This window comes from Trachymyrmex cornetzi, unplaced genomic scaffold (assembly GCF_001594075.2).
Source record: "Trachymyrmex cornetzi isolate Tcor2-1 unplaced genomic scaffold, Tcor1.1 scaffold346, whole genome shotgun sequence".
NCBI lineage: Eukaryota > Metazoa > Arthropoda > Insecta > Hymenoptera > Formicidae > Trachymyrmex > Trachymyrmex cornetzi.
In genome coordinates this window covers 477,767-492,186 of record NW_017298173.1, presented here as the reverse complement: position 1 = coordinate 492,186, position 14,420 = coordinate 477,767, and the positions used below count along the sequence as shown (strand labels likewise).

The window sequence follows — 14,420 nt, the reverse complement described above, 5'->3', positions numbered from 1 at the left end:
GAGGTAGCGCGCGCGCCTTTTGACGTCGCGCCGATTTAGGGGGTAGAGTTACAATGAAATATACGAGCGAGACGTACGTGAGAAATGGAACATACGTGACATTATAAATAGATAGAATAGACACATTACGCAATGTTTTCGTAAGGAATGTTAGATACCGAAAGATGGAACGTATAACTGGTCCTGCGTCCGCATCTTTGATTGATGCGAGATTTTTATATTTTTATTCGTATTTTTATTGGCAAGTTTCAATATTTCTACTCGATATTTTTACGGAGAGTGTAAACGGACGCCTCTCTTCGTACTTAACATTGAGCTTATATTCCTTCTAAAACGTTTCCTCGTACATCTCGCTCGTACGTATCATTTTACAAGCGCGTGTCATACGCAATCGATACGAAATGGAAAAATGATATAATAGGCCTTACGAACTACCGGCGCTCAATTTTGTACAATAATTTAATATCTCAATTAATTTTACTCGATAGTTCGAACGCTCCTCGCTTCCCACCCTTTTCGCTCCTTCCCTTTTTCCTCTTTCCTTCTCTTTTCGAAACGCGTCGACTGACTAGCGATACGATAACGTTACAGTAATAATTTTTAGTATGACGGTCATATCGTAAAATATACACTTTTTCGCCGTCCCGCTTCTATCGCGTGCGACAGCCTTTTTAATACTCTCTCTCTCTCGCTTTCTCTCTCTCTCGCTTTCTCTCTCTCTCTCTCTCTCTCTCACGTTTTCTTCCGTTCGGAACTACCTATGATACTTGAACCCCGACACATTTACAATGCATTTTAATTACAAACACGCTACTTAAGATTTATCCGATGGGTTACCTCGGTACAGTTAGAGTTAACCAGGATCGCAAATCACGAGGAAAGCCCCAGACCGATTGTACGGGTGAGAAAATATATGCAATGATTCTAACTTAGGCGCCGTTTGCACACTGTCCACGCTGTTAACGATTCTCGATGATATCGCAATACGAATTTGGCAGGAATTAAATGGAAAACGCATCGTAACTTACATATAAAATATATGAAAATATAAATACATGAAAATAGACGGTTTCGTCACTTTAATGAGAATTTCTATAAAGTACATATTTTTTTCAATCATTTTCCGAATTCTCTCCCATCATCATACCGACATTTGATGTTCGTGAGATGCTTATATTAGAGATGTGCGAATCAAGATTTTTGACGTTGAATCGAATCAAATTCTTGGAACATAATTTTCAATTAACAATATAATTATTGTTAGGTTAAATTTTAATACATATAATATATATATATATATTTCGCGTCACTCACAGTATTTAAACGAGACTGATGTAATTGGTTTGCGGGTGTATGTGTGTGAGTGTATGATTTCAGCTATTGGTTTACCTCTTATTGCATTGTCTTATTCTGGTTTTGTTACTGGTAGGCTTTGTAACAGTAATTTTGCCGATGTCTAACCATTTGCAAGCTACTATTGTCTATTGTATTTATGTTTATGTTAACTATAGTCTGTTGTATCATATTTTATGTCTATTATTCTGTTAACATGTAGTCTTTTTCATATAGCTTTGCAATAAACTAAATTAAATTAAAATTAAAATTAAATTAAAATGTAAAGATAAATAACGTTTCTGTGTAAGAAAAACAGCAACGATATTAAGTCATTTTTTAAATATACATATTTATATTTAATTAAATATTTAATACCAAATTAATAAAATATACACATTTATTTACAATTTGACAATAAGGCTACAATACAGGTAAAAAATTAAAAATAAAACTGCAATTACAAATTGGGAGCCAATACGAATCTTGATACCGAATTTTGATTCAATTCGATTCGTACAGTTCGCACATCTTTAGTTCATATTGCAACATATCTGCATATGTTTACGATGAATTCTTTTTTATGTCCGTTGCGAAATTAAAAAAATGAGAGCACGAATTTTTTTTCATTAAAATAACGACACGGGAAAAACAAAAGAGTCATCTCGCGAAAGATGCGCGCAAAATTCTCATCGTGCCTCGACGTTGAGATTGTGTCTTATCATAATAAATAAGAATATAAAAAGGTCCTTCGTGTGAAATGAGCAAGGCGAAATAAGCATTCCAGAAGAGAATGAGATTATCGGGAGAGCGCACGAGACTGCGCAGGTCGCGCATGTCGCGCGAAGCTCTTCGATTTGCAAAGTTCGACGAAGATAAAGACGCCGAGCGAAAATTTGCAAAGTTTCCGCCGGATATTTCGGTTGGTTCTCTGAAACTTGCGAAATTAGATACGTCCCTACGCTAGTTCTCTCTGTCGATGTCTCGACGTTGAAGCGCCGGAAATACTGCCCCGCTCGTCTTTAGCACGTTCGCATCACCAAACGTGCATTACACGTATCCTCAAATGCACGATATAATGTAGCAATATTGCAATCTTTCATACGTACAAATATAACAATATTTCCGAGTGTGTATAAACGTAATCGTATTTTCAAGAAAGGTTATATTTATGTTAGAATAAGAGATTACTTATTTTTTGCGTCATCTTTTGTTCCGCAAAACCTATTCTGCAAAACGAACGTAGCGCGAACGTTGTGAGTTTTGAAGTAATCTTTAATACCGATTTTATGGTACGTTGAGACGTACCTTTCGATATAAAATATTGAAAATTGTTTCGGTATAAAATATAAAAATCGTATCGTATGTTTGGCTCTTCTTCATGGCAGTCAAAAGTTGAGCGAAAATAATAGTCTAAATCTTTTTCAGAATCGATGATGCTTTCATGCTATCGGGCTATCGAAACCGCGTAGATTACGCGGTTTCATTTGGCATCGAACTTATTTCTGAGAGCTGTTCGCTCGAAAACGATATTTCATGAACGTCAGAGTTATATTGTGAATATATATATATATATATATAGTTTTAGCCGCTCAACCGCTTTTTTGCCATTTTTTTGCAGCATAGAATGCTTACAAAACCATCGAACTATTCGGAAAAATCATCGACATATAGTTCGATTATCGATATTGGGAAAATTAAAAATCTCACAGTTTCCAGCGATTGCCTGAAAAGTTTGCTCGCGAATCTCGAACCTCGGCAGCCGAAACTCGTTACAAAGATATATTTCGCTCTCCCTTCGCAATCCAATCTATTAATTGTGATAAGTGACAATGTACACATTTAATTCTATCTCGAAATGCAGCCGTACGCCGTAAATCCTGCTTTTATTCGACAAATTCGCGTCGCGTATCAAATAATAAAATTCCCGATGTCAAATCGGCGTCAACGGGGTGGAAAGGGTTTTACGAGCGAGGATGAGTGTCCTTGAGACATGTGCAGATGTATCCAACGGTAGAGAGAGAGAATTCTACGCGGTTATACCTAAAAATGGAGCCGCAATATATTTTCCTTCGGCGGCGGCGCCGAACGACGGGGGGGTTACTCCATTATCGATAGTAACTTTCACTCCCGCCCGTGTCTCTTTCTTCGCCATTCGATGCATCCGTAATTTACCCCCGATAAATCACGGGCCCGCTATCGCTACCGCGCGTCCGGTGTTTTATTCGGCGAGATTTATTCCTTCAACTTTTTAGCACACATTATTCCGCGTTTAACGTATAATTTCGTGAATTAAGTTCGCCGAGAACGAATCAACCCCCCCCCCCCCCCCGCATTATTACCGAGATTGAAGATTGTCCGAAAGAAGCAATTGCTGCGCCGGATGTAATCGCGACATTACGCGCGATAGCTCCCCCGTGAGTGCAAATCAACATGCGTCTTCTGCAAATACTACCCGGTGCTCAATTTCCGTCTGATTTCCGCTGTATCGCGAAATTAAACGCCTCCAAGCCTAATCCTAAACCCGTTGTAGATTCTACCGCGCGGAGCTGAAATTTCGCTACTCTCTCTCCACGCCCAGCAGCGAGCGAGCGATTCGAGCGAGCGAGCGTCGGCATCGCGCCGCCGCCGCCGCTGCCGCCGGAGTCGATTCAAGGTGCAGTCACCTTTCTCAGGCCGGGTGACCGTGGAATTCCACTGGGTACACTCGGGCGGAAAAATAATCTCGTTCCGTAAAGTACATCTTCGCCGTACACGTTTCGTTTCTCTCTCTCTCTCTCTCTCTCGCTCATTCTTCGTTCTTTCTCTCCTACCCTCCTCTCCTCGCTTTCTCGTACTCTCCACCGCGGCCATTACGCCGGTCGGCGAACTAACTTAAACTCGGCCGCGCCCCGTGCATTTTAATGCAGCCGCGATTTATCAGAGCCGCGGGATTTCCGATGTGCCGCTACCGCCGCCGCGGGAATTGCCCTTCCCTCGTGTAATATCGAAAGTAAAAGTGACCGGAAAATTACCCACGTGGCGGGTATAATCGGTATCACGATTCAGGGACGATTAAATGGCAGTATTTCGGCGGCGTGCGGACCAGAGGAATTTGGCTCACTGTACCGCGGTGGGAGAGCGCGGGGGGGAGATGTAACCTTTCTCTCGAGGATTCAAACCCTGACGTCGGCAAAACGAATCGTGTCTCTGTTCTCGGTTTCTCCTCATGGGATGCATTGTCTCGCGATTGGCAGACGCATTCTACGAGGAACATCATCGAAATTCGGAAAATTGTAAAAATAATTATTGTTGATGAGTTTAATTTATTATATATATGATAAATTTAATAGATTAATAATTAATAATTATGACCGGTTAATTATCTATTAATTATTTACTATTCGGGAGAAAGAGAGACAGAGAGAGAGAGAGAGAGAGAGAGAGAGAGAGAGAGAGAGAGAAAGACAGAGAAACAGACGCTTTGGTAACGAAAGCATCGATAGTGAAGAAGACTTTAGCTTCTAGAATATCGCGTTTTAGATCAATCTTTAAGAATAAACACGAATTTGCACTGTTAAATTCATAATGTCAAATTATACCCAATTTGAGTTATTTTTAATAATTTTTGTAAGGCGCCATTGTTCCTACTTAATATTTCATAAATCAAAATAATAAAGTTAAACAATTTCTCTCAAGAAAATGTAATAAATTTGACTCAAATTTAGTTTATTATTTACTAACTGCACACATACGGACGTTTATTGTATTATTATAATTATTATAATTTATTTATTTATTATAATTTATTATAATTAATATGTGGACGATGTTTATTTTAAAATTAACCACGGGAATGAATTAATTTTGACGTACATAAAAGTTAAAAATAACAAAATTTTATTTAACTCAAAAGATTGGGTTACCATTGCTCATTTGATATCTAACAGTGGACGACATTACCGCGAGAATTCCCTGGTATCCAGTTAGAGATCGACGTGACCTCACGATCTGAAAGACACTCATCCGTTGAAACGAGGGAAACGGACGATACCCGCGTTTTAGAAACCTGCGCGGTTCCCTAATAACAGCGTAAACCTTCTTAAGGTTAAATCCTTAACGCGATCTTACCCTTAACTTACATATCGACCAGAGGAAAAAAAGAAACGATCGTCCTTACATCGCTAATTCGCGTCGCAATATCAGATAACGTTTTGATAGTTTCTCCATCCCCGCAATTCCTCAACGATCGAGGGATCAAATCGCACGCGGATACCCGCTTACCAATCGGCTCTCTTTCTTCCTTTATTTTTCTCCCTTTTCAATTTTAGTAGGCAGGTACCCGGAAACTCCACGACGATCTAGAATTTCTTATAGTTAAAGATAGTCGAGGACGCGTTGACACTAGCTCAACTATACCGTCTCCGTCGTGCCTCTGTACATTGGTGTTTTTATTTAGAAAATAATTCGACAGTTTAGAATATATATATAATTTATGTATATATATATATACTTTTTATTTATATATATATCTGTATATGTATATATTTATATAGTTGCGTCCTACGTTGCTTATAGTACGTCAATCTCCTCGCATATGATACATGTCTCATCTCGCGCGACACGAATTCTCAATTGCGCGTCCGCCTGGGATAAAACGATCGAGTGATGATCGATGGATCTTAACGAGTCGCATCTGTTCTTCGAATCGTGATCTTCGGATCCTCAGAGCCATACGGACTCGTTAAGCTCTCGTCCTCGGATCGGCTTCAAGAATGACTCGGCGTAGACCGATGCGCTATCGAACTTCAGTTTCGATCGAGCTCGGCGGTCTTCAGCACGATCAAGTAGTCGACCGCGCATATAGAATTTTTACGCGTGTATATGTATGTATTGTATGGAACACAACAGGCTCCACGTGGCCGGATGGCCCGTCATTTCTGGGAAAGGAGAGGGAAGGAGATCGTGGACCGACCCTGTTTTCCCACGGGTTATCCGCGCGGGGGATTTCCGTTTGGCATCACTCATCGGCAGTGCTGATCTTGTGGTCATCAGTGATAAGACGGACGTGATAAAAATCCTGGCGAAAGTCATTCCGTGTCCGTTGGGTCTTCTTTTCTTTGAGATTCTGAGACGACTCCCCACGGTGACGTAGAGAGGATATTAATCTTCGAGCAGTCGCGCGGGAAGATGGGCTTATTAAGGATCGCTTAGGATTACAGACGAGGTGTATAATTTTCGGAATGACATCTCGTTCCGGAAAAGATGCGGCATCTTTTACAGATATACTTAACGCAAAGCTTATTCGCACCTTTTGATTACGATGGGGAGCCTATTGGTTATTTGCTTGTTTGTTGCGTCATTTACAGGCCGAAAAATTGATTTTAAAAAATTAGGAAAAAAATTGAAAATTTCGAAAAATATTTCAGATGTGAAAATGTAATCCGCGAAGAGATGCTAATATTTAGACTTTACATTAATCAAGCTATATTACAAAAATCTCATAACCAATGATCAATATAGGTTTTTTTCCTAATAACGGTATGTCGGCGATTAGATATTGTATCTAAAAGCTCAGTTTCATTTTTTCACTTCGAAAATTTAAATAAAAGTATCAACTAACAAATGTCTTTCTAGCACCGATCGTTGGTTTTCGACTGATCGTGAAATTGATCTACGATGGCCGATCCACGATGATACTAATATTTCGATCGTATACGAATAGAAGTCTTGAATAGATTATATATCGTGGCGATATGACGATCACACTTTAGTGCAATTTTTTTGGTCTCGCTTCTTGATATTCTTCGATTTCTTCGTCAGCATGGTCAGTCTTCTTCCCGTTTTACTAGTTTTCATTCTTTTTATATTGCGCGACGAAAGGAACTTTCTTCTGATTAGTCCTCCGCTGGTCTCCTTCATCTTTTCAAATTGTCAATTTCTCCATACTATGTGAAACACAACGGAGGAGTCCACGGTAATCATACGATCACGTCTTTTCTGGACTACAAATCCTGTTTGCCGTTTGTCTATCTGCAACGTGACGCGTCCGATTTATCATCTACGCTCGGTACGTGCCGATCACGCCCATGTCCAGGTTGTCGCGCAACTCCATCTCTAGTTGGGTCTCCCTGTGCTTATCGGATCGGTGCGACGTTACCGGTGGCGGTGGTGGAGGTGGCGGCGGACCGCCGTCCCGCTCACGATTTCTTTCGCGAGCGGACGGCCTATCTTTCTCCCGCTCTCTTGTGTGATGATGGTAGTGATGAGCAGCGTGGCCGTTGATCGGTAGAGTGGGATACGAGGACTGGCCGCAGTTGGGCTGATGCCTGGAGGGTAGCGGTGGCGGTGACGACTGATGGCGGCCACCGGCTGGGACTCCGTTTTGAAGTCCGGACTCCAGAGTCCGTATCCGATCGTCCGGCTCTCTGGCAGAGAGTTGCGGTTGCGAATGCGGCGTACGGCGCAGAGAGTGACTGGAGTAGTGGGATCTCGCGCTGTTAGACGTGACTCCGTCGATCGACGCTGCGCTCAGCGATGCTGTACCATCGTCTACGACTCCTCTGACCCCTCCTCCCGTTCCGCTACCTCCACTTCCTCCTCCTCCTCCTCCTCCCCCTCCTCCTCCTGCTCCGCGGTGACCGGACGCGTTATTCGTGACGGGCAGCGTCCCCGGGCGGCGCATCTGGCGCGCCGTCTCACCGTCGATGTAGGTGAAGCCCTCGGCGAGGGTGGTGCTGCTATGAGGCAGGAACCAAACTCCACCGGTCCCGGGGCTCGCCGCCCGTAGTTCTAGCTACAGCTCCGTCACCGGTATTGGCTTGATACCGGCTGCTATCTGAGCGTGCTGCTGCTGTTGCTGTTGTTGCTGTTGCAGTTGCTGAAGGTGATGATGATGGTGATGCGTGGGCACCGGCTGAGACGGCGGTGTTTGATGATGATGGTGATGATGATGGGCGTGTGCCGAACGGACAATGTACTCGTCATCAGAGAAGGTCTTCTGGTACTCATGCTCTTTTCGTGATATCGCACGGTTCTTCCACTTGTAGTCTTTGAGTGCGTCTCGCACGCGTCTGCGATATCGGTAGTACAAGAGTATTATAAGACCAAAGAAGAGGCCTAATCCTGTGGTGCACACCGTCACCAGCAGAACCTGCTTGCGCGAATCCGAAAAGGCGCAACCCAGCTCGTCTGCGGTCATACCCTTGATGGGCTTGCTCTTGGATTCGGGCGGCTCGGCGCATATCACTGGGCTTGAGTTTCTCGGGACGAGTATCTCAGCCAGCCATAATTGACTGCAGTCACACACTAATGGATTCTCACTGAGATCCAAACGACGCAATTCGTTCCAGGCGACCAGCGACTCCGAGAATGTGATAAAGGCGTTATCACGTAGCATTAGATGCCTCAGATTTGGTAAGCCGGCCAGAGAACCTTCCTCCATAACAGCCAACCGTTTATTACTGTTCAATACAAGAGTCTCTAGATTAGCGTTGTCTGAGAAGGCTCCCTTCTCCACGGTAGTAAGTAGCTTGGCGCCGGATACATCGAGCTTCTTCAACGTCGATAGACCTTGGAAGGCTCCTGACCGCAGGATCGTGAAGAAGTTCTGGCCTAAGGTAAGCTCCTCGAGACGTGGCAACATCGCCAACTGTTTCGTCGGTACTTCACGCAGTTTGTTAGCGCCAAGTTTCAAGGTACGGAGGGCATTCAAGCCGCGAAACGCTCCATCGCTGATGTTGTCCAGACCGGCGCCCATGATGTCTAGCACCGCCAATTGTTCGAGACCCTTGAACGCGTCGTCCGGCAACGAGGAGAAAGCGTTCCAACCAATGTGAAGCTCGGCGAGGGCATTCAATGGTGCCAGGGCTGGCGATGGAACAGTTCGCAATTGATTATCGTCGAGATACAGTACCCGGAGGGTGCCTAATTTCTGAAACGCGCCTGGTTCCACTTTCGATATGCGATTCTGGCCCAAGTCAAGCTCCTCGAGCTTCGACAAGTAAGCGAACAGGCCGTTCTTCAGCGTCTCCAGGTAGTTATCCCGCAGATTTAATACCGTGAGGGATTTGAGACCTTGGAACGTCTTCTCGGTCAGCGCTGAGATCTTGTTGTGCTTCAGATGGAGCTCCACAAGGTGTCGTTGAGCGTCAAAACTGCCGTTAGGTATAGTGAACAGGTGGTTGCTGGAAAGATCGACGTTCTTCAGGTCGCCGTAGAACTGGAAGGCTGCTGCGTCCACGATCTTGATGCGATTCTCCTTCAACACTATTCGCTGGATGCTGGGATTCAACGCAATAGGTATCACGTCCAGATTGGCGCCCACACAGGAAACCACTAAGGTGTCATCGTCGCAGGTACAGCCGGTAGGGCAGAACGTCCGCGCCTCGGCCGTGCCGAGGGCGAAAAGGCCAACCAAGACGAGCAAATGGAGAACGCCGATGACGGTGAAGCTTCGTCGTGACGTCTGCAAAAAATAAACGAGAAAATTTTGATTAATTTAGCTAATAAAAAAGTCTTACTCGGTGCAGCAAATAAATACTGCGATATACACTTAAACTCTTATACCATCAAGAATAATTTTCGAATAAAATTCGCGCGTTAATTCAAGACCCATTCAAGTTTCGTCCACTCAAGAATCACTGTTGGAGAGTGCAGTGGACAAATTTCCCGAGTCTACGTCTAGCGTAGAACGCTGTCGACAGTCGCCTCGGGGAATCGATACCGTCTGGTGCACACCGCACCCAATTTATGCCGGTTTTACGACAAGAGCGTTGAATTATTTTCCGTGGAGCTCACCGCGCCGTGGCCGACGAGCAGCAACGCGCGCTCGTTCATTCTCTTTCTCTCCCTTTCTCCGCGCTCGTAACGTGAGGGTGAAGTTATTTCCGTTTTCGTTGGCCGCGATCGCGCACGTAGGTGCGAAATTAAGCCTGCCGCGCGCAGCTGAAACGCTCGACTGGCTAAATTATATCCGGAAATACGAGCGCCCGCGGCTGTTCCGCGGATAATAAGCTCCCGGGGCATAAAAACTTCTATTCGAGATGGAAACGCCTGAGCATGCCGTCGTCCGGACGAGTCCGAGCACACCGTGGCCCCAAGTACGCCGTAAAACCTAAACGGGATGGCTGATCCCCGAAATGGGCGAAGACGCTCGGCGTCGTTTCGGACGGAAAGAAAGCTGGTTCTCCTCGGCAAGAAAAATTCGATATCGACCCAGACGGATCCTGATATATCAGGTACTATGTCAATCGGGTGAAGCTGAGGTGTACTCTCGCATGTTCCAAATTTAACGAAATCATCTTTGGTGATGTTTTTCTTTCTCTCTTTGCCAAGGTGGCCCACTGTGACTAACGATCGATATTACATTGTTAATCTTCGGTGGACTAGGTAAGGTGTGACACATCCCCGCAAGAGAGATGTAAACTTCTAACTTTTTAAAAAATACTGCGCGCAAGTTACCGTTTCATGTAGCTGGAGTTGCCTGTCGTACTAAATTAGCATACTTATGATGAAGTATACCATGAGGTACGAGATACCCTACATGGTTCGCCATGTTGATTTTTTTCACCTGGTTCGCGAAAGGTTAAACACGATCTTTACGCGCTTCACGTAGTTTCAGTCCTCGCGCGCGGTACAAAGCGAGTTTCTATCGGATCAAGCAGATTCAATCAAGATTGCCGGTGATCTGATGGATTGCGTTCAGCCTCGTTTATCTGGAGATTCATCATTCATGCACGATCACGGCAACGCGATTCGTCGGATTGATAAGAGTATTTTTCTTGCGATAACAATCCGGGTCAACAGAAGTCTAAAAATCCAGCGAAATCGATCGTCCGGCGTGACAGTCGCACGAAAATGCCGGGAATATTAACGGCGTTTCGAGAGAAAAAAAAAAGAGCTCGCATGATTTACGCGTACGGAAGGATTTATTTCGAAAACTCGCCTCGTCTCGTCGGACCAGTGTCGGCACTGATGCACTCCGTATGTCCGCATTAAGCCACATATACATTGCTCAGGAATAACCAATATATGTATCAACATGACAGATGTCGAAAACTAAATCTAAGAGATATATTTGCCTTTCGAGACTATTTTCGTGCAACATAAACGACAAAATGTTTAACAAAGTCCTCTCAAGAGGACACATGGGGAAGTATAACATACTTTCAAACACTCTTCTCGAGCGGAGCAGAAATTTGCGAGACTTAATTGCCGAGTTGCTCGATGTCGAAGTCTAAACGGATGAGCGTAGTTGGACGAAGGCAAGGTATTTGCTCTCGGACAGTCCAAGGCAAATCTGGAGCACGTGGAGTCTGTCCCCTTTCGCGTATAAGTACGCCATACATAACGCGCGACTTTACATACGTTTCAGCGCGGACTGCTAATCCGCGCGACGAAATACGCGAGCCGCGCAGGAAAACGCGTCCGGATATTCGCCGGATATTCGCCGTATCACTGCCGCGCGTGTCGGTGCGCGTATTAAAGCTAAAAACGGTCGCGTCATTAGGAAAGGATTATGCGATCCCTGCGAATGCGGAACTTCCGCGCGTTCTCCACGCGCGCATGACCCCGTTACTCATTTCTCATTTCAGCCGTATTACGCAGCATCACGAGTTCCGGCCGTTATTAATGAGGTTTTAGGCCACAAATAGACTTTTCCTCGTTCTCCTTCGTCTCCTTGTTCGTCGTTTATCTTCTTTAATTTGAATAAAAAAGATAATCAATGATTTTACTAGGAAGAATACTATTGTTATCCTCGGCAAATCGGTACATTCCAAACGGGAATTATCTATCAATCATTTTTATTAGAAAGATATTTGTGAGATTTATTATCTGCAAAAATTTGCAAACCCGCGTCTTCAAAGAAGAAATGCCTAGTACCTTTTATTTTCTAAATTGAAAGCTCTAACTTTTGCCTTCTTACAATTAGTATAGTTTTTCTAACTATAGTAGGATACTTGATTCTACATTTCTCCTCTTATTATTTCAGCTAATTTTAGATAATATATTACTATATATCTATATTTTTATCTGCATTAAAGGACTCTCCACAGAACACAATAAATTTTTGTCTAGGTCAGCCTCACTCTATCTCTCTCTTTCTCTTTCTCTCTTTCTCTGCATTACCTACATATTCATTATTTTCAATTAGCCTTTCGGCTTATTGCTATAAATCACTGTTGTGTTTTTTGTAATATTTTCCATGCACGTTTTCTCTTTTCTCATTACTTCGTTCAATTTGATTTCGCTTCAATTATCGTGTATCTGTATGCGGGGTACTTATCTAAAAATTTTTCTGAGTTCTCTCTTTCACAGATATACGAACTATATTCTTACACGATAAAAAATATCTTTTATTTATGTTAACCGGTCCTAAAATTTTTATATTAAATTTTTGACATATCTGAGTGTTAATTTTACATAATGTAGTTGTGTTCATTCAAATATTGTGTGTTAAATTGATATTCAACATTTCTTAATGTATTAAAATAACACAATTTAAACAAATTGAACAAATGAACAAATCAGTGTGGAAATAATCTATTGCTTTAAAACAATTTTAAGATAAACGCATAAAATGCACGTGTTAATTTAACATATTATAAATATTAAATGTTATTATTGTTCATTGTTATATAATTATTTAAAAAAATAGGTTACCATGATTTGTTTATAAATTGTATCAGTATTATATATTCGTCAATTTTTTAATATAATATTTGTATTACTTTCTAACATAGGTATTCATCTAGTCGTTAAATTGAACAACAAAAATTAGGTGAACCTTTTGAGACATATGGAATGTGTTAAATTTAACACAAATTTGTCAACTATGTACAGTTTTCGACAATCGAAATAACTGTAAACTTATATATTTATTTCTCCAACCTCTTAAACTTCCGTTACTTCTATCCCGTTTGTTCCTCTTAAAACTTCCAACAAACTTATCGACACAAAGTGATGCTATCAATGTATAGTGCCGCGTGAACCGACAGGTTAGAGACCATCCGCGTCTCGAAATTATTTATGCAGTTCGGGGAGGCCGCTGTTGGCAGCTAGAGAGCAACGCGACTCATCGGCGTGCACGAGGCGCAAATTACGTATGCGACAACATGCGGTTGGAATCGGAACACCGGTGTCCGATTCAGACGTCATCGTCTGCTGCGGAGACAACCGGAGAAATTAATAGAGCAACGTGTAATAACCACCGCGAATAATCATGCCGGTTGGTCTCACCCATGTCTCGTGCCATCGCATATCCATTTAGTTTAGAGTAAAAAGCATAGTTCACATATGTACATTTCTTTGTTATAATCGTATTCTTACTATTGTCGAGATATGTCTTTCAAATGCGGTGCTTTCACTAAGTAACCTACTTATTTACCAAAAAATTCAATGTTAAACTAAAGACTCTCAAGTATGAGCCTGATCACTTTTAATTGTTTCCCCTAAGAACAATCTTGAACTAAATAAACACGGCGAAACATTACAACTGGTTATTCAACATTTGGGCATTTTTCTTATAAATATAAATTGATCAAATTTTTTCTTGCATATTTTGTAAGGTGACTAGATGTTTTGCTATAATGCAAATAATAGTTTGTAATACTTTACGGCTGTCACGTTCTTTAAGTGCTTAATAAATGCCTTCCCATATTCTACAATACAAAGGAAAATATTGTCGCCATATTTGTTTCGACTGACCAGACTCTTACTCGAGGGTTTCTACGTTAAACATTAAGGATGGCTCAAAAACTCAGGTGGAGCAGCTCTTCCCTCCGACTTTACCTTTGCTAAATAAGAAGCGACTTCAAAGTGAAGACGAGCATTTAAAGTTTTTCCAGCCAGATCCGAAATATTCCGTTAAGAATCTTTTTTTAAGTCGAATTCCTTGGTACTTCTATTTTACATTTCATGAGACAGGCATTTGAATTTCCACGCAAGAATTTCCTCAGTCCAATGGATTGAGCAACTATATTCCGTAGTTAAGCATCTTATCCCATCTACATTTCTAAACACGAGGTGGAATTCCGTAAAAGCTATGGTCGACGCGCGGGGTGTATATGAGGTATATACCGTCGTCGATAACGAGTTTAGCGTATCGC

General features: G+C 42.5%; 2 protein-coding genes across 2 annotated transcripts in view; both read right to left on the bottom strand.

Moving 5' to 3' along the window:
• Positions 1-7,372: 7,372 nt before the first annotated feature.
• Positions 7,373-7,996, bottom strand: LOC108763208 (WAS/WASL-interacting protein family member 1-like). Its single transcript, XM_018510637.1, has one exon. The coding sequence runs from the start codon at positions 7,994-7,996 to the stop codon at positions 7,373-7,375; it is 624 nt and encodes a 207-aa protein (XP_018366139.1).
• Positions 7,997-8,034: 38 nt separating this feature from the next.
• LOC108763232 (insulin-like growth factor-binding protein complex acid labile subunit) overlaps positions 8,035-14,420 on the bottom strand; it is a 230,433-nt gene continuing 224,047 nt past the window's right edge. The window contains exon 5 of the mRNA XM_018510679.1: positions 8,035-9,778. Coding sequence (XP_018366181.1) covers positions 8,108-9,778 — 1,671 coding nt within the window. The 3' untranslated portion in view covers positions 8,035-8,107. The remainder of the gene's footprint in view (positions 9,779-14,420) is intronic.

What these genes read in the sequence shown, in the direction of transcription:
- LOC108763208 (XM_018510637.1), bottom strand. Translation starts at nt 7,996, where the DNA reads ATGCGCCGCCCGGGGACGCTGCCCGTCACGAATAACGCGTCCGGTCAC.